At 38.9% G+C, this 23,422-nt stretch overlaps 1 protein-coding gene across 6 annotated transcripts in view; it reads right to left on the bottom strand.

Moving 5' to 3' along the window:
- Positions 1-2,947: 2,947 nt before the first annotated feature.
- Positions 2,948-23,422, bottom strand: part of tprb (translocated promoter region b, nuclear basket protein) — a 112,993-nt gene continuing 92,518 nt past the window's right edge. For 4 of the 6 annotated variants that reach the window (XM_078561392.1, XM_078561395.1, XM_078561393.1 and 1 more), the window contains 10 exons: positions 22,530-22,620; positions 21,293-21,474; positions 18,233-18,304; positions 15,741-15,832; positions 15,074-15,180; positions 14,288-14,389; positions 10,032-10,191; positions 5,342-5,454; positions 4,483-4,581; positions 2,948-3,136 (listed from right to left, as the gene is read on the bottom strand). In XM_078561392.1, the coding sequence (XP_078417518.1) occupies positions 3,084-3,136; positions 4,483-4,581; positions 5,342-5,454; positions 10,032-10,191; positions 14,288-14,389; positions 15,074-15,180; positions 15,741-15,832; positions 18,233-18,304; positions 21,293-21,474; positions 22,530-22,620 (1,071 nt within the window). In that variant the 3' untranslated portion in view covers positions 2,948-3,083. The remainder of the gene's footprint in view (positions 3,137-4,482; positions 4,582-5,341; positions 5,455-10,031; positions 10,192-14,287; positions 14,390-15,073; positions 15,181-15,740; positions 15,833-18,232; positions 18,305-21,292; positions 21,475-22,529; positions 22,621-23,422) is intronic. The other 2 variants (XM_078561394.1, XM_078561398.1) reach the window with 1 other exon arrangement.

The following is a 23,422-nucleotide window of genomic DNA, read 5'->3' as shown; positions in this document are numbered from 1 at the left end:
AAACAGGTAATTTTTGTAGTCTTATCTTGCAATAGCAATCTGTGGAACTTGTTTATCATCAACTTTCTCAACATTGTAATCATTCAGTTGATTCCCCTCACCTTGCCTCCCCACCCAACCCCCAACCCACCCATTGGCCAGGCGTGTTCAAGGAATATTGAGAATCAGTAAACATTTTTTATTTATTTAACATAGTAAATTAATTTCTCTAATGACAAAATTAAAACTCGTTCTGAACCCATCCTTAATAGACCATTAAGCAGAACTAGGTTTGTGAATTGAGTCACACAACTACAAAATGAGATCAGATGCAATTTTCACATACTGGGACAATTTTGCAGAAAGCACCTGAAAATAGCCAACCTTCCTAGTCGATTTATGAAGTAACTGGATAATGGCTTTGCAAAGTGGTTTGGTAATTATAATTGTATACGATGTCAAAAACTGATGCTTCTTTTGAGGGTGTATTGATTTATTCAGCTGAAGAGCAATTAAAGAGCAAATCTGGAGTGTGATCACATGATGCCAGCGATCCACCTCCGAGTTAACTTTGAGATTTTCATTTCAGTTTCTTTTATACAGGAAAAGGATACTATTCTGCAGGGCAGAAATAACCTATCAAGATATAGTGTCCCCTCTGACAGCAACTCCATGACAGTCATTCATTCATCAGTACAGATGCCACAAACATATTTGGCATAGAATGTGCAAATAATGCTACATTCAGAATGTTGACCATGCTCAAAATGAACTAAACTAACGCAACACAAATCTGCCATAAAAGAAACGAGGCTCACCTCTTTGTTTAAATGAGCTGTTATTGAAAGATATCTTATTTTGTGTAACTGTAATTTCTGCAGTTGGTCATAAATTCCAGGTGCAGATTTAAGGTATCAAGACCTATTGAACATTTCCTCTAGTGTCCTTGCTAAGGATACTACCAACTGGTTGTACTCATTGCAGATATGAACTTTGGTCAGAAGCTACTTCTTTAAGATCTGCAGACAGTACAGTAATTATAATTAAGTACACAGTAACTCGAGCAAATTTCTAATCCCACCTGCAGAATGTTTGGTGTGGGGTGGGAAAGAGACGAAGTGAGGGGAAAAGAACTCCACAGTTGCAGACTACCAAACCAATTAGCCCCTTAACTGAGGTATAAGGCACCTGAAAAATAAAGTTATATTAACCACTTTTTACCTACATAGCAATGTTTTGAGCCAAAATTGGTTTGTCTGATTGGTTAGATCAAATAGTTATTTTCCATGATTTTAATTTGGGCATTATTCTTGATTAATTTTCTTCCAGGGCAACTTTCTTCAGCAATGTCAGTCAGAAAAAATTGGCATGGATTCCCTGTAAGAGTCACTTCTGCCATTTCAATTCCAAATCTTGAACGAGCTGAAAGATATGAATATTATGTTCTTTCTGGTGGTAAGTTTCAGCCGGATTTATATTTGGGGATGTCATAGTTAACAGGGTATTAAAAAAAAGGAAATCAGATGGATTAGTCAAATTTTCAAATCTCTAGATTGCACCTGTGGATCATTAAATTGCAAATATCACTCCAGTATTTAACAAGGGAGAGGGAGAAAACAGGTAGCTACAGACCCGTCAGTTTATCTCAATTGTCGGGGCACAGCAAGTTGTGTAAATTGAAGTAGGAAGTCACACAAATAATATTCAAAACAGTAGTTTCAATGTGATGGATGTGCGAGGCCATTCACTTGAAAACAAGAGGACAACAAATCAGAACATTCTCTTAATAAAGAGATTGGAAACAGAGATGCAATGGGATTTAAGTGTCCATGTATACAAAACACAGCTTGTGTTCAGGAACAAAAATAAATCATAGAAGCTAACTAACGTTGACCTTTATTGCAAGATTGTTGGAATTCACAAAAGAGGAATTGATAGTTCAGCTGTACAAAAGACTTGGTCAGACTCCATCTAGAATACCACATTTAGCTTTAGGCACTGGATCTCAGAAAGGGTATATTGGCCCTAGATGGCAATGCAGCATCAATTCACCAGAATACCTGTAGGGCTTAAAGGGTTAAGTTAGAATGCAAGTTTGCATCCTGACATGGCTCGTAGTCCATTCAGTTTGGATGGCAGGAGGTGACCTAATTGAGGGATTCGACACAGTAGGCAATCTAGAATGAAGGCACAATCTTCAAATGTTTAGAGTTAGCAACTTTTCCCATTTAAAAGGCAGTGAAAATCTAGAACTCTTTGCTCCAAAAATCTGTGGATACCTGGAGAATTGAAATTTGAGACAGTTCAATGCATATTTGTTGGGTAAAGGTATCAGGAGCCATACAAGGGTCAATAAATGCAGTTTAGGTACAGATCAGCAATGATCCAATAGAATGGCAGATCAGGCTCAAGGGGCTGTATGGCCAACCACTCCTATGCAAAAATGGTTTGCAATTGTCTGAACATAGAAAGAAAAAATAGCATTCAGCAGTTTGTGACAAAAATGAAATTGTCACAGGAGCTTGTATAAACAAAGTTGCTTCTCCTGCCTCACTTCTCTAATCAGTTTGAGAATCAATTGGTTCATTTTATAAAGTCTCATATACAACACTTCAAAGGCTTGAAGTAGTGCAGGTCAGGGCATACTTCATTATCTAAGCAGTCTAGGCATGTCACTGATATTTCAACACAACCAAAGTTTATGCAATACCTTTACTAGTATGACAGGTTTTTCCTCTGACTCCATCCACCACAGTAGAGGAAACACTAATTCAATTTTAAAATAAAACCAAATGCTGCCTTTGTTTGACAACATTTTCCCCTCACTTCACTCCTCTCCATTTAGATAAGTACTACACCGTTGATCCTGCTAACCAGAAGGCCATTAATATAAGAAGAAGCGTAATGAAGGACTTGTATGGATGCAATTAGAAAACCTTCCAAGAAAAGTTCAAGCTTCACCACAGTGTAAAAGGAAATCATTTTATTTTTCAATGAGAAGATTACATTGTGACAAATACCCACAAATGTATGAAGTTCCGAAATTTCAGTTCTATTGCAACGAGACAAGCCAGGGATCAATACGCATCATGGGTACATGCGTTTCAATTATGATTTCCTCTGTTTATTCCTCTTCCTGCCATCGAATGACTCATGCCTACAAAGAAGAAACATGCAAGTAATAACTTGAAACTCTGGGATCAGTCTACCTAAAGCTATACTGATGATTTAACTTGAAAACATTTTTAAATGCCAAGTGAAGTTGGCAAAACAATGTGGCATGCAGAGCCCAGATAAATTTTTGCAATCCAAATGAAAGCCAGTTCAACTTGTAAAATTAAATGAGGATTTAGACTTTAACTAAAACCTTAGCTTTTTGAATTACTATTCTGGTTTAGAATGTTCAATGCTAGAAACGCAGCAAGGATAATCAGAAAACACAGGAAAATATTTAAAACCCAGCCCTGGAAGTTGGCAAATTTAATCAGTGTTCATACTTCCCTGTATGTGAATGTGTATTACCCACTGGATCAAACAAGCACACATTAATTCAACTGCAAACAGAATCAGAAGTCCTACAAACCAAGCACTTTGACAGCTTGAAATGTACTTTGGGGCTAGGGAAGGATATACTTCAGATATTCCCATTCTACTTTATATTAGGAAATCAAATATAATTCATTTACTCAAAGAAAAAAGTATAAAATTTGCTTTCTCCTAACAAGGTACAAAGTAGCCTTGCATCTTTGGGTGTAACTAAATTCTTTTTCTTAATGCTTTTAGCAATGGTCATTTTGAAAATGTTAATATATTTTTTGCCATAAAGGACAGATATTAATTTCAAAAGTTGATTTGTGTTAATGTTTGAAAAGATGATTTCTATTGTAGACAGCAATTGCTAATTCGTGTCTCATTCCTGTGTTATCAAGTACTGTATAATAAAAATGAAGCAAAAGCTGCATATTCTGCCTTTTTTAATGCAAAGTACATGTGTTGCATTTAAAATATAGATTTAAAATGACTAAGTCCATGACTTAATTACCCCAAACTTGGATTTTCAACTGCCTTCCTTGGGAGCCAACAGGACCCCATGACCTTCATTAGCTAAATCTAGATCTTGAATCCCATGATCATCCTTGCAAAACTCTCTGGCTCCTTGTGCCAAGTGAACCAATTTCAAAATTCCTCCAGTCTAAGTAATCACCTGCAACCTTACATCCCAGTTTGAATGTGGCTGGTTTTATTACTTGTTGCCAGTCTCCTCCCACTCACCGCCTGCTCCCCAATTCCCAAAAAGTGAGCATGTCTTTGTCACAACTCTGACATGCCTTCACAAAATTGCTGCCTTGCTACCTCTCTCTTATATCTTAAAATCCATGTCCTGGACTATGCCTTCAGTCTCCTGCCTAAATTCCTACTTTGTTTTGTCTTCATCTTTCCCCTTGTAAAGCATTCCAAGATTTCTTTCCAAACCTGAATTACATAAATTGAACAGGGCCTTACCTCTTCGGCTAATAAACTGCCGCCCTCGAACAACAGTTCTCCCCATCTGTGGATAAAGTCGTACTCTTCTCAAAGGTTTCGGCTGACTGACACTGGCATCTACCAAAAGATTTCAAAGTAAAAAATAAAATCCAGAGGCAATATTATGCAGCGGTGCATACATAACCAAAAATTATGGCTGTTGTGGTTGGTTATCAAAGCTTCATTACTGCTAGACAGCTCAAATACTGAGAGACCAGGTCAATATTTACAATGACATCAACTATCCTGTTCGACTGTATAGTACATTTTTAAAAATTAAAACCATATCAGAAAAACAGGTAAGCACACACTATGGGATGTGATACCACGATATAAAATACTGTCCTTCAGAATTAAGCACTGTGCATCAGGCCAATTTTGCACTACATCTCTTGGATGCACTCAAGCATGTATTGACAGAGGCATTTTGCTTTCACTTTCCAAACAAATGCTAGGAAATGGAACTAAACAAAGGCAACATCCAGAGAATTGACTGCTGACATAGGTACACAGGATTTTAAAAAAATATATAAAAAATGGCCTTCCAAGGCAGCCTAAATTTAATTGCATGCAAGTACATTTTCTTAAAAAAAGCATTCCTGAGAAGGTGCAATTTTTCCTAAATTTACATATACCAGATATGCATTCTATTATATTTCATTGAACAAAATCCACTCTCGTGTTCATTTGTTAAAACACTTTGATAGCTCACTGGATTAATGCTTCGCCATTAATGCTTGTTAAGCAAAGGGTTTGCTGCACTATGTACAAGCATATATGTGCAAAGCTCAGTAAGAAAACATACATAAATCGAAAAGTGCCCTTTTAAATTACTTACCTGAACTGGAAGGAGGATCCTGGCTAGTGGATGGGAGGTCTGCCTCTTCAGATGGCTGAGCAGATTCTTCCTCCTGATGCCCTTCAATTTCCAACATCACATCCGAACTAAGACTGAAGAAATAAGATATGCTTAGTTTGTCAACCAATGAACTAATGGGGCTGTTGCACTTCTCAATTAAACAAGTCATCAGGGGAAAAAACCAAACTGAAAGGGATCAAATTAAAAGATCCCATGGGCTCTGGCAATAATTTTCAATACCTCTCTGGCCACAGGAGAGATGCCAGAGAACTGGAGCACAGCCAATGTGGCACTGTTATTCAAGAAGGGAGGAAGGGATAAACCACGAAACTACAGGCCAGCCAGTCTAACCTCAGTGGTGGGGAAACTATTGGAAGCAATTCTGAAGGGCATAATTAATCTACACTTGGAGAAGCAGGGATTAATCAAGGACAGTCAGCAAAGGTTTTGTTAAGGGGAGGTCACGTCTGACTGATTTGATTGAATTTTTCAAAGAGGTGACCAGGTGTGCAGATGAGGGCAATGCATTTGGCGTAGTCTACTTGGGCTTCAGCAAGGCTTTTGATAAGGTCCCACATGGGAGACTGATAACGAAGGTAAGAGCCCATGGAATCCAAGGCAATTTGGCAAATTGGATCCAGAATTGGCTGAGTGGCAGGAAGCAGAGGGTGATGGTCGAGAGGCGTTTTTGTGACTGGATGACTGTGTCCAGTGGGGTTCCACAGGGATCGGTGTTGGGTCCCTTACTGTTTGTGGTATATATAAACAATTTAGATTTGAATGTAGGAGAGTTGATCAGTAAGTTCGCAGATGACACGAAATTGGTGGGATGATAAATAGTGAGGAGGATACCCTTAGATTACAGGAAGATATAGACGGGCTGGTCAGTGGCAAATAGAATTTAGTCCGGATAAGTGTGAGGTGAGGCACTTGGGCAGGACAAACAAGGCACGGGAATACACAATGAATGGTAGGACCCTGGGAAGTACTAAGTATCAGAGGTTCCTTGGCGTGCATGTCCACCGGTCCCTTAAGGTAGCAGGACAGGTAGGTAAGGTGGTTAAGAAGGCATATGGGATACTTATATTCTATGCCATGGCCAATAAAGGTAAGAGCAGGGAGGTTATGCTGGAACTGTATAAAATACTGGTTAGGCCACAGCTAGAGTATTGCGTGCAGTTCTGGAATCTGCATTATAGGAAGGATGTGATTGAGAGAGTGTGCAGAGGAAATTTACCAAGATGTTGCCTGGGCTAGAGAGTTTTAGTTATGAGGAGAGATTGGATAGACTGGGGTTATTTTCCCTGGAGCAGAGGAGATTGAGGGGGGACATGATTGAGGTGTATAAAATTATGAGGGGCATGGATAGGGTAGACAGGAAGGAACTTTATCCCTTGGTGGAGGGATCAATAACCAGGGGGCACAGATTTATGGTAAGGGGCAGGAGATTTAGAAGGGATGTGAGGAAGAGTTTTTTCACCCAGAGGGTGATGGGAATCTGGAACTCACTGCCTGAAAAGGATGGTGGAGGCAGAAACCCTCAAAACATTTAAGTAGTATTTGGATGTGCACTTGCAATGCCATGGCTTAGTGCTGGAAAATGGGATAATAGTTAGGTACTTGTTTGACCGGTGTAGACTCGATGGGCCAAAGGGCCTTTTTCTGTGCTGTAGACCTCTATGGCTCTAAGATTACCAACTGTAACGCTTAACAAATGGAAACATCAAGAATACCACGTCACTGAATACTAGGATACTGGTTTGTAACTATGTTTTAAGACTCCCTACTTATTGACTTCCAATGTGCCAATGGAAAGATGTCTAACGCAAGTCATCCACACCCCTCAGATGTAACTGAGCATGCTTCTCAATGGCAGCTATCCTCTGCCATTGGCGTTTCTGACTTCACTCCCATCCCGCTACTGAAAGGCCAGCAGGTAGCCAGAAGACTTCAGGGATAGTCAGCCCAACAGCCATTTCCACTATTTTTCAATCCCCCAATCCCACCTCCCCCAGGCTGGGAAAATTCCACCTGATCCTGCCTCCACCCAGCTGGGAAACTTACACCCAAAGTTTAAGTGACTTATCAAATCAGGAAATGGAAGAGTTTGTAGATCTCTGAATGTTTAGAAAGATTGAAACATCAGATTTGACTGAACTGATTAGGATAACTTCTCAGCAATCTAACTTTAAAGAATTCTGCAATCCACCTTCAGCAGTTTTAGGCAGAGAAATCTTTTGTTTCTGTCACTGAGTCTACACCATCAGGAATTAGTGTGTAAAAGAGTCTCATGTGGCTCGAGAACCACAGTTTGGCCACCCCTCCCTTTCAGCCAGGGAGATGATAAAAGCCTAGTGCTACTGTAAAACTGAACATATATGATTATATATAAAAGGAAGACTTATTGGGAAACTTGTCAAAGCTAGTGATGGTTCATTTAACAGCCATTTGAGTGAACTATAATTTCAAGGTCCTGCTGCCATTTACACACTGCTCCACACCTTTGCTTCTATCACCTGAAATAGCGTCAAACTGTCGCTCAAGTACTTGCGATATGTCACATCAATTTGTTATTGTTTAAGTTGGTGTGCATTGTTGAAATACATCAATAGACACTGCACTCATCACCAGGGGCTGATCAGGTTCTGCATTAGACAGCCTCCAAAACTGTTCCACTGAAGCTAAACAGAAGTTCCAGGAACAGCACCTCATTTTCATTAGGTACTTGACAGCCTTCCAGACTCAATGAGTTCAACACTTTCAGATCATAAAAACAGCTACCATCTTTTGGGCAGCAGCAGTTGGTAATAATTTAGCTATTTCAATTTACACCTCCTCTTGACATCTTTTCTTTTCTTGCCCCCATTACCACTCCCTTTTTCCTTGGACCATCCTTTCTGTCATTAAATTACTCCTGCCTTCCACACTATCACAGACCCTCCCCTCCCACTTCCCCTGCCTTTGTACTTGCTTAAAACCAGTCACATCTAAATTATTGCATTCTGATGAAAGGTCATCAACATGGAAGTTGTGTTTCTTTTGCTGCAGGTGCTGTCTGACCTGCTGGGTATTTCCAGCATTTTGTTATTTTAAAATCGCAGCATCAGCAGAATTTTGCTTGTATTTTACCTAATTAGGAAAAAGGGGCTGAAGCTTAAAATCCTTCCAAATGAGTTATAATATTTATTCAAGTTATTGTGGCTGTTACGAAAGCCAACTTACCTTCTTGCTAAGAGCAGAGGTCAGGAACTCCAAATGGCACAAACCTCAGTTTCCGCGCATGCACAGGCTGGAACAGGCTACACATGCACAATTCAGCATTTTGAGTTCTTTGGACTGTGGACAGGCCCAGCAAGCCCATGCAGGGATGAAAGAAATTGTAGAATCCTGGGTCATGTGACTGGTAGTAGAGCACCATTAAGGACAAGTGTCCCAGTAAGGGGCAGGGTTGCAAAGGAGGGCCCCAGAGAAGCCCTGAAGATCCAAGGCAGCAGCAGAAGGTTGGTGATTTTGTGCTGCAGGTCATTGGAGCAAAGGTAACCTTTTGGAGCAGTAGTGTTCTGCTCAGCACGGCCAAAGAGCCAAATAAGCTTGTAGGTTAGTGCTTGGGCACATGTCAGGGATCCAGAGATTGGAATCTCTGGAGATGAGATTGAAACCCTGTGGCCGTTGTTGATGCAGTCAGAGTTGGAACGACTTTGAGAGACTTCCCAGATTAGATCTTCAATGGTGGAGACTGGAATCTCTCATGAGGGGGAAGAGTTGACTCTGTTTACTGACGTCTAGGTGGGTTGTTGAAAAATTCGTGGACTCATGGACTTGCAACCAAGACATTGTGGTGTTTGACCACAGCTTGCCTGTCAGCTCACATGCACCTCATTTTACGCCCGAGTGTTAAACTGCTTTGTGACCTTCTATAGTAAAGTTTATATTTGTTCAAAATCCATGGAATCTTGTGGCTTTATTCACTAAGTGTCTTGAATCCCAAACTTTGTCTACTTTAAACAAACATTATTGATCCCCAATTGGATATTAGCAACTTGGGGGTCTAGTCTAGGATCATAACATGGTAAATAATTAGTTTAGACTTATTAAACACTTTTCACAAAGGATATTAGTCAAAAATAACCTACCAAAACATGTGTATGGTGAGTGGACAAGTACTGTACCATTAAGAGGTAAATTAATTAATTGGGGTTAGAAGGCTTCATGCAGTGCCACAGTCTTCAGCAGATTAACTTAATTTCCTTAGGCAATTACAAACAAATTTCCTAGTGTTTTCCTCAAATTAGCCACAAGATTTTTCCTCTCCCTGAAGATTGAGAGATAGGAGAGCACGGGTCATAAAAGGCTGAATCAGGCAAGAGATGATTTGGTTGTTTTCCCGCATCCTTTTTACAAATATTCATACACTTAACATTCTACAATGCCCAACATTACTAACCATTGTTGATCAATTAAGGTTACTGGGATCTTTAATGTGGAGTCAATTCAGAACTTAATTAGCATTCTAAATCAATTGAAATTTAATGAAGTATTGAGTTACTTATTCATTTTCAGAAGTGTAACAATAAAAACTGTAAAAGTGAATTAATTTAATATATTGTATTAAATTGTTTCTTAAGAAAAAAAAAGGACCACAGATTGCAAGGTATGTCTTCTATCTTACCCCTCTTGGTCTGCTCCTTCCACAAACACTTCATCCCCATCATCACCACCTCCTGAGTCAGCAGTATTAGACAGACTTCCCGTGGATGTTGTAACCATGGGAACAGATTGAGAAGCATGCTCAGTTACATCTGATTGTGTACCCTCATTGAAAACTGTTACTGAAAGAAAACAAAGTAGCAAAACATTAGTCACCTAAACAAACTGAAATATGAGCATGACAGTAAAGTGCTAAAAGACATCAATATTTCATAATTATGAGGGCAAGTGAGCTAGTTGTAAGGCCTACAACTTTCCTGCCTGCGTATTAAACAGGCACGGCTCCATATTACACGAGTGAAACTCCCAAATAAAAACAAAACGCTTGAAAAACTCAGGTCAAATGTGGACTCGAAACTTTCTATCTCCACAGATCCTGCCAGACCTGAGTTTTTCAAGCATTGTTTTTATTCCCGATTTCCAGCGTCTGCAGTATTTTGGTTTTATCTTAGTGAAACCCCCAAAACCTGTTCATGTAATCAGAGGTGAATCCAGTGCTGCAGCTCAGTAAATTATATTGAAATTATATTTTAAATAAACATATAATTCAATTTTCACTGACTACTTGCTTTTGCTATAATGTAAGCATTGTCTATGTTCATACTATATGCACTGGCTTTAAGCAGTTTTGGAATTGAATATTTAAATAAATCAGAATACTGGTTTATGCAACCACTGAGCACATGAATACAAACTAATCTCAGGTATTGCCTACTGCCCAATAACTGATTCTACATTATAGAAAAAAATGAGGATGTTTATATTTTAGCAACAAGACAACTATTTTAAGATTCAATGAGTGAAGGGAATGAGTTACTCAATTTTAAAAAAGCAAGAATCAAATATTCAGACTGATGCTTAACCAGCATTACATTAACATGAAATTCTGCAAAACTTTAAATGTAAATAACGATGAGATCCTTAGAATCTGTTCTGGTTTGTTCAGAAATTTTTGCAAGTATATGCAGCACAGCCGCAAGACAAATAATTTACATTATATCATGTTACAATAAAAATATGTTGCTACTGAAACAGGCCATTTGGCAACAGATCCATGCTCCACGAGGCTTAGCCCATCAGTCGTCTTTCAACCTCTTTTTAAAATTAGGGGAATTGCACAAATACCTCAATTTTGTTTTTTGGTTACAAAAAGCCAACAGAAAAAAATTAAATAAAAGCAAAGAACTGTGGATGCTGGAAATCCAAAACAAAAACAGAAACAGAAATACCTGGAAAAACTCAGCAGGTGTGGCAGCATTGGCGGAGAAGAGCACAGTTGACGTTTCAAGTCCTCATGACCCTTCAACAGAACTAAGTAAAAATAGGAAAGGCTCCCTTTCCTATTTTTACTTAGTTCTGTTGAAGGGTCATGAGGACTCTAAATGTAAACTGTGCTCTTGTCCGCCGATGCTGCCAGACCTGCTGAGTTTTTCCAGGTATTTCTGTTTCAGAAAAAAATTTAATTCTGAAAGGGCTGCAGAATAAATGAGTTGTGATATTTTCTCCCCCAAAAGGAAAAAAAGTCATAAAAATAATTGTTTTCAAAGTTTAATGCTAAATGTTAGAAACCTGCAACTGCAAGTTTACCATTTCATTTGCTATACAAACAGAAAAGCACTTTCCAACATCTCTGCATTAGCTGTACTGAACATAGCTTAGAAACAAAATATGGTGACAATGAAATGCAAACATTTGCATTTAGGCTTATTTTGCAATTCAGCAGACATTTATTTTTCAAACACAAACACAAAGTTTATTTTTCAAAGATCTGTCAGTCAGCACTGAATAAATTCAAACTCCTGACAGAACAGAGTTCTTAACAACAATTTGCATTGATATAGTACTTTTAACATAGTAAAATGTCCTAAGGTACTTCATTAAAGTGTTATTGGACAAAATTTGTCACCAAGTCAGGGATATTAGAACTGAGCAAAATCTTGGTTAAATAGATGGGATATAAGGAGAGTCTTAAAAGGAGAGAGAGGTGGAGAGATTTGAGGGGAGAGGAGATCGCATAGATAAGCGCCTAGACAGCTGAACACAGCCACCAAAGGTCTGGCAAATGGTCTAGGGAATGCACAAGAGTTGGAGAAATATAGAATTTCCTGACAGGTGGTGGACAAATGAGAGACAAATGAACAGCTGCAGAGGAAGATTTGGATAAGGAGATGAAAATGTTAAAAACCAAGGAATCAGAAGACTGGGAGCCAATGTAGCTAAACACGCATAGGGGTAATAGGTGAACAGGACCTGGTGCAAGTTAGGATGCAGGCAGAGTTTTAGATGAGTTTAAGATTATGCAAAGCAGATTAGAGGCCAGTCAGAAAAGCATTAGAAAAGTAGAGTCTGAATATAACAAAGGCATCCATAAGGGCTTCAGCATTAAATGAACTCAGGCAGGAATGGAGACGGATGATATTATAGAGGAAGTAGGCAGCCTTTAAGATGGAAAGGATATGGTGCCAGATAGGATAAAGTTGCAAGCAGTCTGGTTCAGCCTGAGACAGGGAAAGGAGATGAAATCGGTGGCTAAGCAACTGGATATGCAGAAGAGACTGAAAACGAAAGCTTTATCTTCACAATATCTAACTAGGTGAAATTTTGACTTATGTGGTAACGGATGTTGGGCAGTACTCTTGACAAGATGCTGTAGAGGGGTTGAAATGAGTTTTGGTAAAATGTGGTAAAGGCAGAGGGGCATGTTAGTGGGGCGGTGAAAAAGGCATATGGGACACTTGCCTTTATCAATCGAGGCTTGGATTACAAAAGTAGGGAGATCATGTTGGAGTTGTATAGAACCTTGGTGAGGCCACAGCTGGAGTACTGTGTGCAGTTCTGGTTGCCACATCATAGGAAGGATATGATTGCACTGGAGGGGGTGCAGAGGAGATTCACCAGGATGTTGCCTGGGAAGAAACATTTAAGTTATGAAGAGCGGTTGGATAGACTTGGGGTGTTTTCGTTGGAGCAGAGAAGACCGAGGGGCGACCTGATTGAGGTGTACAAGATTATGAGGGGCATGGACAGGGTGGATAGGGAGCAGCTGTTCCCCTTAGTTGAAGGGTCAGTCACAAGGGGACATAAGTTGAGGGTGAGGGGCAGGAAGTTTAAGGGGGAATGTGAGGAAAAGATTTTTTACCCAGAGGGTGGTGACGGTCTGGAATGCGCTGCCTGGGAGGGTGGTGGAGGCGGGTTGCCTCACATCCTTTAAAAAGTACCTGAATGAGCACTTGGCACGTCATAACATTCAAGGCTATGGGCCAAGTGCTGGTAAATGGGGTTAGGTAGGTAGGTCAGGTGTTTCTCACGTGTTGGTGCAGACTCGATGGGCCAAAGGGCCTCTTCTGCACTGAGATTCTGTGGTCGGTATACAAGTTTCCTTGGCATTTTCCTTTATAACTAGTGGTGAGGTTACTTAAAGTGTAAATGAGATAGCAACTACCAACAATTACATATGCACATTCCAACACTGAAAAGTTACTGTCCAAGTTGCCCTGTTCTTCCAGGAGCTATGATGCACCAGTACCTCACCAAGAAACTCTGCATTGAAATACATGAAATGGCACGAAGTTGCTGTACTTAACTGAACTATATCCACTAAACACACCTGAAAGTTAAGTCTTGTCCATTCCAGTGTAAGCTGCCAAGTCTTAATTACCAAACCTCACTCGCCCTGAAATATTTTTTTTGTTTCAGATTTTAATTACTGTGGGAGATCTAAAGAACTTCTTTAATGTTTCATTTATCTCTTTCTATCTGAATCCTATCTTTCTTCACCCCAATACTTCAATTTTTATTTCTGATTTGACAAATTCAAACTCTGCACTGTTCATTAATGATTCTTCAATGACTGGTTAAGCAGATAAACAGCTGTTTACCTTACTCACAAAAGGTTCCAAGTGCTCTGTAGAGGATGACATATCTCTTATTTATGGCTAATACCATTCGTTCATCACAGGAGAAAATCCAACCCATTGTGTTTTCAGATTATGCCTCTGGGGGAAAGCATGTAGCTAAGAAATGGATACAATTTACATGGGAAGATGGCAATACCCATGTCCCAGAAATTCTGCTACAGAAACTAAGTGCCCAAAATTGTGTGGTATGATCAAAAGAATCAAGAGATCTTATTTTAAGTATTATTGCAATAACACCCTCACTCTTCCAGGAGCGCAGTTGCTTTACTTCCAATTAAGCCAAATCCAATAAATCCCATACCTGGTGCATGAACTTGCAGTGGTGTCGTAGGTACACTGCGGCCTCCAGATTCATCTTCATGAACAGCAGCAAGGTAAATGGGAGTTTCATACATTCCTAGCCCTATAGAGGCAAGGAGATGAGTTACTCTCAACAAAATCAGAATAAGCCTATCTCCCAGAAATCGCCAGTTCCCAAGCAATAAGGTAGTGAGCAGTCCTGAATTATTGCATACCCAAGCTGCATTGTCATCTGTGTGTTCTAAAAATGCTGCTGTTACTGGCCTTCTAATAACAACCTCTGACATTTCATTAAGAGTAAATGTTTCAATTAGTTGTTCCCTCATGGAGTGATATCTAGCACCGGTCAAATCTAAATGTGACCACTGCTGCCATATGGAACAATGGTGCTAGTAGCCTAGGTTGCTACTGCATTCATTTGATAAGTGATTCGGAAAACTGTCAATTGTGACATGCAAGGCTTCAATTTAGTACACCAGAACAGTAAAGGGCTAATACACAAAAGAATGATTAAAGAAAACAAACCACTAGTCTATAAAAGGGCAGGCTCTAAATGCACAATAACCATTTCTCTCCCCACATGAAATATACTCAGTGTTATTGTGTGCAAACAGCTGAATCAGTTGCTGATACTCAATGATTTACCCTGTAAAATGGAAGCACTGAGTAATGCAATAAATACAAGTGAAATTTAGTCCCAATTATCTCATGTACTTTCTCCCTTTGAGCGTAACATAAATTGAAGCTGTTGCAATTTAAGATTTTGAAATCTTGGTAAAAGCATTACCTCCTTGTGATGCCAACTGTCCAAGGTCTGACTGACTTGAACTGGTTTGAGACATATCTTCAGGCGGTCCAAACCTGAACCGAGGGACTCCAGTAACCTGGGGAGAACTAACCACAACTTCCAATGTAAGTTTCAAAGCTCAAATTATGCAAAAAAAAAAAGCACAAAACTATTTGCTACCTAAAGTCCCCTATGCAACACATGTATTTATATTCTGCTATTGAATAGCTCATGATACCACCATTTGCTTACCTTTTAAAAAATTATTTCAGTAAACATGTGAATGCAAAGAAGAAATAAGTGTTAGCTTCCCCGGCATCAATGTCAAGTTGAATAAAATTCAGAAAAGGACACTTCTGGTATTTGGCATTTGTAGTAACAAAACACATTTGATTAACTTCTGTACAAATTCAGAACTTTGTTTCTATCAGAATACAAATTCAGTGCTTTGACCTTACAACGAGATTTTTACTTACAATGTGCAATAACACATCTTGCTGCCAAACACACTAGAGTTCAAAGTGCCCAATTTAAAAATTCCGAAAAGGTTGAAAGTGTTTTTTTTCACTGGACAAAGGACATCTAAATTAGAACTTAAATTACCAAAACAAAGGCTGGTTATTAGCCGCTGCACATGCTATTTGATATAATCCAGAAATCTACTTACTGAATAGCTTCTGCAAACCCATCTGATCGGTGAGGCACAACAAGAGTTGGTGTACTTGGCACCATCCTGTCATCTTCATCAAAGAAGTGTTGCTGTTAGACAAAGACAAGACAATTTAGAGGATCTCAGTATGGACATAAAAGAAACAAAAAATTGTAGCAATGCAAAATTATAGGCACTTAACTCCATTGCATTTTATACCACAAAATGTGATATTAAGAATGTTTCAATCTCAAAATTGGTGTTGCTAAAATTAACTAGCAATACTCAAAATAGTATTCATATTAAAAAATTCAGAACAGTTGCCTGTATGGATGACAATAAGGGCTGCAAGAAGAATGAACAAACTGATAGTACGGAGGTGGGGGGCATCCAAGTAGGGAGAGAGAAAAGCAATGGGGGAAGTGGTATAGTCCAGTCAGGGAAATAAATGTTGTCCTCTGCAGTCGTGGCTGGGAATTTCAAAAATTCTTGTCTCAACAGTGCCAGAGTTAAGGATCTCTCATCATGGTTGGAGAGGAAGTTCAGTGGGGCTTTCGTGTGGAGCTTAATGACAGGATTTCTCATTCTTCTAAACATACAAGATTCTGGGGGGACTTGAAAGGGTAAATGCTGAAAGGACGTTTTTCCTGGTTGTAGAGTCCAGAACCAGGAGGCATAGTCTCAGAATAAGTGGTCGATCATTTAAGGGTGATGTAAGGAAGAATTTCTTCACTAAAAGTTCTGAATTTCTGGAATTCTCTTCTCCAGAGGGCTGTGGATGCTCAATTGTTGAACCATTCAAGGCCGGGACAGATGGATTTTCGTACTTTAGGGCAAAAAAAGGGATATAGGAATCTGGCACAGAAGTAGAATGAAGTCAAAGATAAGCCACAATCTTAACAGAAAACCAGAGCAGGCTTGATTTCCTTATATTATGTTCTAGTTTCCAGTTTCATTTTGTTAATGAAAACTAGTTTAACTGCCAGTTTGCACCACTATCACCCGAGTCAGACGGTTGTGGGTTAAAGCACCATTGCAGAAATGGATCACAATCTGGACTGATATTTCAACACAAGATTGTGGGCTGCATTCAGAGGTGATGCCCTTCAGATGAGACTTTATGCTGGTGGAGGCTAAAGGTCTACTGACTAAGTTATTCCTGATGTTCTGGCCAACATTCCTTCCTCAACCAATTCCAAAAACAGATTAATCAGTCAGCCCATGCTTTGTTATACACAAACTGGCCGATTTGTTATGCCTATATAAAATAATCAGTGCATTCCATTTCTTTCATGTAATGTGATGTGTTTTGCTATTAGGTCAGTGGTTCTCAAACTGAGGTCCCCAGGGGTCTGTGGAAATATCCCAGCAAGTCCATGAAATAAATTTCAAATGGACAAGAGAGCACGCAAGAGCAACACCACCACAGCGGAAAAGGTAGATAAAAGGGCAAGCTGCCCACTTGTGAAAAAGTTAAGAGTTAGTGTTAGCCCCACATAAGTAGCTTAAAAGATGCCCACTCCCAAATGTTTGACCTTCTTTGTTATGATGGTGCCTTGGCTGTCATGATTTTTAGCGGAGTCTTGCATTTACCTTTGGGAGGGAAGGGAGAGGCCACCCACTGCTCTGGTACAATTTGGACTCTGCTGTGAACAAGTGCCACTAAAAGACTGCCAGCCCTGCTATTCAAGTATATATTAAGTTTACAATAATGCAAAAACTGTCAGTTCATCTTACTTAAATCTTTCACCATATAACAATACTGTAAATTCCTTGAATGATTAAGCACAGAAACAGGCTCAATTTTCAAAGGTCAAGAAAGTCATGTTCAAGTGAGTGCTTTGTAATAGAATTAGAGGGAAGGAAATGCATCTCTTCATAGGTGGTTTTTTAAAAAAATTTAGTTTAAACAGTAACCTTCTTTGATGTTAAACATCAAAATATGGTGTTAATACACATTTAGTCAATTGCTATGTGTATCAGATGCAATTTGTGAACGGATTGCCTGTTAAAAGCCAATGTATCCAATCTTGTTGGTATGCAATAGTCTGCCAGCGAAGTCACATGTTGCTCGAAATCTGGTTTGTCTGATCACTGTCTACATGTGTGACAGTCCTCAAATTGCTACTCTAAGTAACTAGATCAATTTTCTTAAAGGCATCATTAAAACATTCTAAAGATGTAGCACTTTCCTATTGATTGTAGTATTTGGATTTGTGACGTGTGATTAATAATCCATTTGAAAAAGGGTCCTTCAAATAAAAGTATGCTCGAGAAACATTCAATTTGGCTCTAGATAAATGCAAGTTTGTTTGAAGCATCTACAGTGGGGAGTTAAATTTTGGAAAGCAATTAACCCAGGAAGTCAGTGAAATGGAGAAGCTTAAAATTTTTTTTGGAAGAGACTGCATAAAAGTCACAAATAACACTGCAAATGAAGAGCTCACATAAAATGTGACACTGTGTAATTATATAAAAGACTGCATTTTAACTATGGCATTATTACTTACCACACCTCCAACACCTGGAGTAAGTTGGATTCCTCCTCGGCTTGATGAAGGCCGCCTAGCTGGTGGGAATCGCTGAAGAACAGAAAAACTATGCTCACAAATGAAAGACTGCATCCCTCAAGCAAAAGATCCACGAATGTCAAATTAGAGATCTCCATCATTCAAAACTGATGAGGCAGGCATACTTATACTTGGACTTTAGACATTAGATCTGCAAGAAACCATCATTGTGCTAAACACTTTAAACAGGAAATCTATATACAATTTTCTCTCCAGCCTTCTTGTTGAAAAAGAACTTGCCTTTACTCTAGATTACTTAGAGAGCAAGGAAAAGTTTAGGGACTCCTTGTGTATTGCAGATCCGCTTAATGCCATAATAGTGCTCTACCAATACAATATGTACTATTATTCTCTTTTGAAGCAGTATAAACCATTGTTAACAAACATACAGCATTTTAAAACTTTCAAAGTAACCTAATCAGGCTCTGACTCAATCTGCGAAATAGTACGACCAGGGGTTCTAAATAAAGGCATTACGGTTGAACACACACACAATAAGTGGCAATGATTGCACATCTTAATACAACTGCTTGGGCACGTGAAACCTTCATGTCAGTTTTTTTCTTTCAAGGGTTGTATTTTGTGAACCAACTCAGGGCCTTAAATTTAACTTTTTTTGGTACATCGGCCCATCATATAACCTGTGAAAACCGCAATCTTCAATCTGCCTAAATTGTATACTAACAAAACAAAACTTCAAATAACATCTACTTTGTTATTCACAAATGTATTTAATTTGTTTTTAAATAAACAATATTTGTTGTGCCAAACAGATAAGGTACAACCCAAAAATGCCAGATGCACTCAATTTCAGGGCAGGTGAGTTGTTTCCGCTTAAATCCACCAAAGCCACACCACATCCTGAGGACCACCACAAGAGATCAGTAAAATTCTAAACTAGATGTCATGAATGTATAATAATTTTCATAATGTATTTCTGTTTTTTTGTGAAGTAGATTTATGGGGGTAAGTATAGTTTGGTCTGCCTGTGTGAGAGATTTAATTACATTTGGAGTCAAATCAAAAGCAGCTAGGTGCTTGACATGCTAATGAGTAAACATGGATGCTGGCTTAGCATGTAAGGTGTGAAGGAAATTTGCATTTTTAGATAAATTAAGGGAGATTTGGATTTCAAAGGGATCTCAGTCTATTTACAACTAGCCAGATAAGTAAGAAGTGTGTTTATTTTTCCCCAAAGGTTAAGGACAATAAACAGTAGCAACATTTAAGTTTTTATTGTGAGGGAGATACAGTTTCAAAGAAATACGTAACTATAGAATTGACATATTAAGACAGAAACATATATAAGGGAGAATGAGCCTGTGTGTCAGGAGGCGGCTATGTGAGATCTAACAGAAGAGTGTGAAATAGCCTTAATGAAACCTCCAGTATGTGCATAAGTCTGCTGTCTACCGAAAGTGAAGCTGGAGAAAAGCCATTTGGAATTCCGCTGTCCAGGGTATTGTATTATTTTGTTGGATCTGTTTAAAATCTAAAATCTATTTTTGGACTGCTGCCATCAAGGAGGTATAACTGGGAGTCATGTTAATTAGGAATTATAGTTATAAGTAATTTGTAGTCTTATGTGCTTGAAATCTTTTTGGTAATAGATATTTTAATTTTATTTTTTAAAAAATCTACCAAGTCTTGGTGAATTCAGTGCACGCATCTCGAAATAAATACAAATTGCTAAACCATTGTGATGGCATGATCATGTTTCCCTAGTGGATTTTGTCCGGCTGGCACACATCTGCCCTTTAATAACAAGGAATTCTAAGCTGCCACAGACATTTGTTGGTGAAATTCCTCAAAACACCTCCCCCACCCTGAAAGTACTCATTTGAAGAAGCCAATTACAAATAGGTTACAAACCAGAATGGCAAAGTTGCCAAGTGTTTAAATCGCTCCCCCTGCCCATTCCCACCAAAAGGAAATTCCTGCACTGTCTTTCACCCTTGTATAGTTGTTCAGCAGGGCACAGGGTCAGCAGAGTTATATAACGACAGTATTTTGAAGGTAGTGTAAAGATGTCATGAGAAGCAGAGGAAAAGAAGATGATGTAATCAGGTTATACCTACACCACAACTGTTTGAACAGGGCAGTTAGTTGAAAGAATGGCAGGCAAGTTTCAGTCAAAGCCATGATGCCAATGCAAGTTGCAGATGGAAGGGATTTGCTCATGACTCAGACATTTAAGGGGAAATTCAGAGGAGGGCAGTGATCATTAATCTATCGGCAGAGTCCAAATTAGTAGTAAGTGGGGTGGCCAGGATAAAAATGAGGAAAATCAGCCCCACGTGAGCATGCTGGGTATGGACGTCAGCAAGAGGAGAGACTAGATGGCTGACATTTCTACTGGTAAGGAGGAAGTGATAGGTGCTTAGATCGAGCCTTTGGAGATAGCAGAGGCAGTTGACTTTTTCAAGGAGAATTCAAATTTGGACAGCGACTGGAAAGGAGGACAGGAAAACAAGTGAGGAAAGGAAAAGGACCTCAGAAATCACAATTTGCAGTAAAGTGCTCAAGTTGTCAAACTCAAACTTGCATAGAGTATACCATACAGCGTAGAACCTCCAAGGATTGTAGCCACCTCTGTTGTATGAATGCCAGAGTACAAAGGCTAGAGTAGCACATCTTTATACATTGGCTGGTCCTGCCCTTGAATTTAGCCATGTTGGGAAACTCGGATACAAAAAAAGCTAGACTCATTTTATAACTGAGACACAAAACAGAATTCAGGCAAACAATTCGCATTTAATAGCTCTACTGCTGAACTCCTGATGTAATTGAAAAATTATGAATGCATTTGCAAGTCAAAATCTGCAGTCAGTGTAAATTTAATCATGCCCTCAATCTTTAAACAAAATGCTGGTACTGAATTCAATTTGCGGACAATAGTGGAAGCTACTTTGGTTGGCTGAAGAACCGTTTCCCAAAGCTTGAGGTTGCAGTTAAAGGGTACATTAAGCTTCATTATTTGTCCACTTAAGCTCAGGGTACCTGCGCAGGTGGTCCCAGTTCTTGTGCTGGAGGTTGAATCGTTAATCGTGGAGGAAGAGGATGGGGTGGTCTCCGTGGTGATCGTAGAGGTCGTGGAGTCTGTCTTTCAGACATGGTCTGATCTCTTGAAGTTTCTGTGGCGTAAGACTCTGCAGTGGGGACACTGCCTTCACCTCCAGCTGCTGACAAAACCAATTATTTTACCTAGACAACCTTGTCCTAATTCAGCATGTTATTCCATAATCAATAGAACCAGTAGTATATTAACTATAAAATCATCTGACTTTACAACTTGCAAACTTTACAAACTAGAATTTTAGGTATAACGGCAAGAACACAATCTTTGCCAAAAGCACTTGGACATTTTCAATACAATAATCTATTGAGCACAAGTCAGCTCACTGTATCACTTATTTGTTTTTCACTTTTACTGAAGTGCCCCCGTTTTTTCTCTTAATGCCAAACTTCTTTCCTCCCCCCACCATAACATCCAGGCTACAAAAATTAATTGATGACTCTAATGCCATAATTGCATTCAAGCTGTGAAGATTAGTCAGATCTATTTCCATGCAATTCACAATTTATCACCCATTTGTCAGAAGTTAAAAAGATAATTCCAGACATCATATCTACTCAAGTTGATTAAGCAAATATACTTAACTAAGTGTGTAAGATGAAAGCAGATGGACCCATCAATTGTGGAGATATTTTGAGCTTCTCCATTCTTTAATAATGCTGTAATCTCACAATGTTGAACAACTACTGTACTGGTTTTATAAAAAGCACATCATACAGGAAAGTAACAGTAATGTTACAAAGATGCAAATAGGTTCAGTTAAGGAAAGGCAGGGTCCTTTCAATACCATCCTGCAGGTTGGATCTCTTTTCAGGTTCCTTCCTAGCACAAAACCACAACTGGGTCTTTAAGCATCAGTGACCAATTCTGCTGTGCACAAATCTTATGCTGACCTTTGTCCAATACAGAATACGTAAAGTTATGCAAGGACACAGGGTCTGAAACTGCATCCTGATATATTAATAGTATATATGAAAAATTGCAGTCTGATATTGTAACCAAACCAATTGACATTGCTGTAACTGAGTTAGTGCCTTTGTAAAACAAGCAAGAAAAGGTATTTCAAAAGGCATTTGTTACCAAAATTGCAGGGTGCAATTTTAACCCGGTGACTACTTCATCTTTCAGTTGTTCAAATGCAAGGAATTTACTAATACTTACAATTGTCTTCTGGCATTTGGGTACTTTCTCCTTCCTTACAAGTGCTGCCACTTTGCTCATTGTCTGTGCTCGGCTCTGCCCCATCAGCTCCCTATGTGGAAAGTGAGAAAAGGATGTGGTCTATCTTCAATGTCACAAACTCCTTTCTTACAAAACTTCAAAATTTAAACAGTCTAATTTCACCTGCCACATTACTCAAAACCCTGTGTGATGTTGACGATGTCAAGAAAAAGTTACTGACCAAAAATTAAGCAGCCTATTAAGCTAACTACTTTTAATAAGTACAATACAAAGTTATGATTAAACTTTCAGAATGTGTTTAAAATTTTTTGCAGAAACAAATTTACAGATTACCCCAAATTAGAAGGGTTCAAAATGCAAGATTCTGATAAAATCTACTGAGAATTCCATACAAATAAATTTCCTGCCCTTGTTTAGTGCATACTATTCCAAAAGCTTAATTGCAGGTTGATAGCTACCATTAGAAATTACTGATAGTCTTCCCACTATTTACGTAGATAGGACTAATTTAATAGTTTGGATACTGGTCTGTGGATCAAATGGATATACTAACTAGTCATCTCTTAAAAAATCAGTTTCTACAACAGGTCAAACACTGCAATGTCGATAACTCAGCTCAGGTATTAGATTACCAAAACTATCACAGAGGGGTTAAATGTTCCAGTTTTACAACCTCAGATACCACTTTGACCCAAAAGGTCTCCCACTTGTACACACTATAAAACAGGAGAGTCACTACTTGCTAAATGGCAATCACTGGGTTTGAGTTCTTGGCAGCTAGTCAGAAGGTACCTGGTACTGTTTACAAAGATTACTCCAATGAAGGGACAGAGTTGTATACTCAAGTTTGCAAAATAATACAAGTTAGGGTG

This window comes from Cetorhinus maximus, chromosome 17, assembly GCF_964194155.1.
Source record: "Cetorhinus maximus chromosome 17, sCetMax3.hap1.1, whole genome shotgun sequence".
In the NCBI taxonomy this organism is placed as follows: Eukaryota; Metazoa; Chordata; class Chondrichthyes; order Lamniformes; family Cetorhinidae; genus Cetorhinus; species Cetorhinus maximus.
Note: the sequence above shows the minus strand (reverse complement) of the source record. Positions and strands in the feature narration are given on the sequence as shown.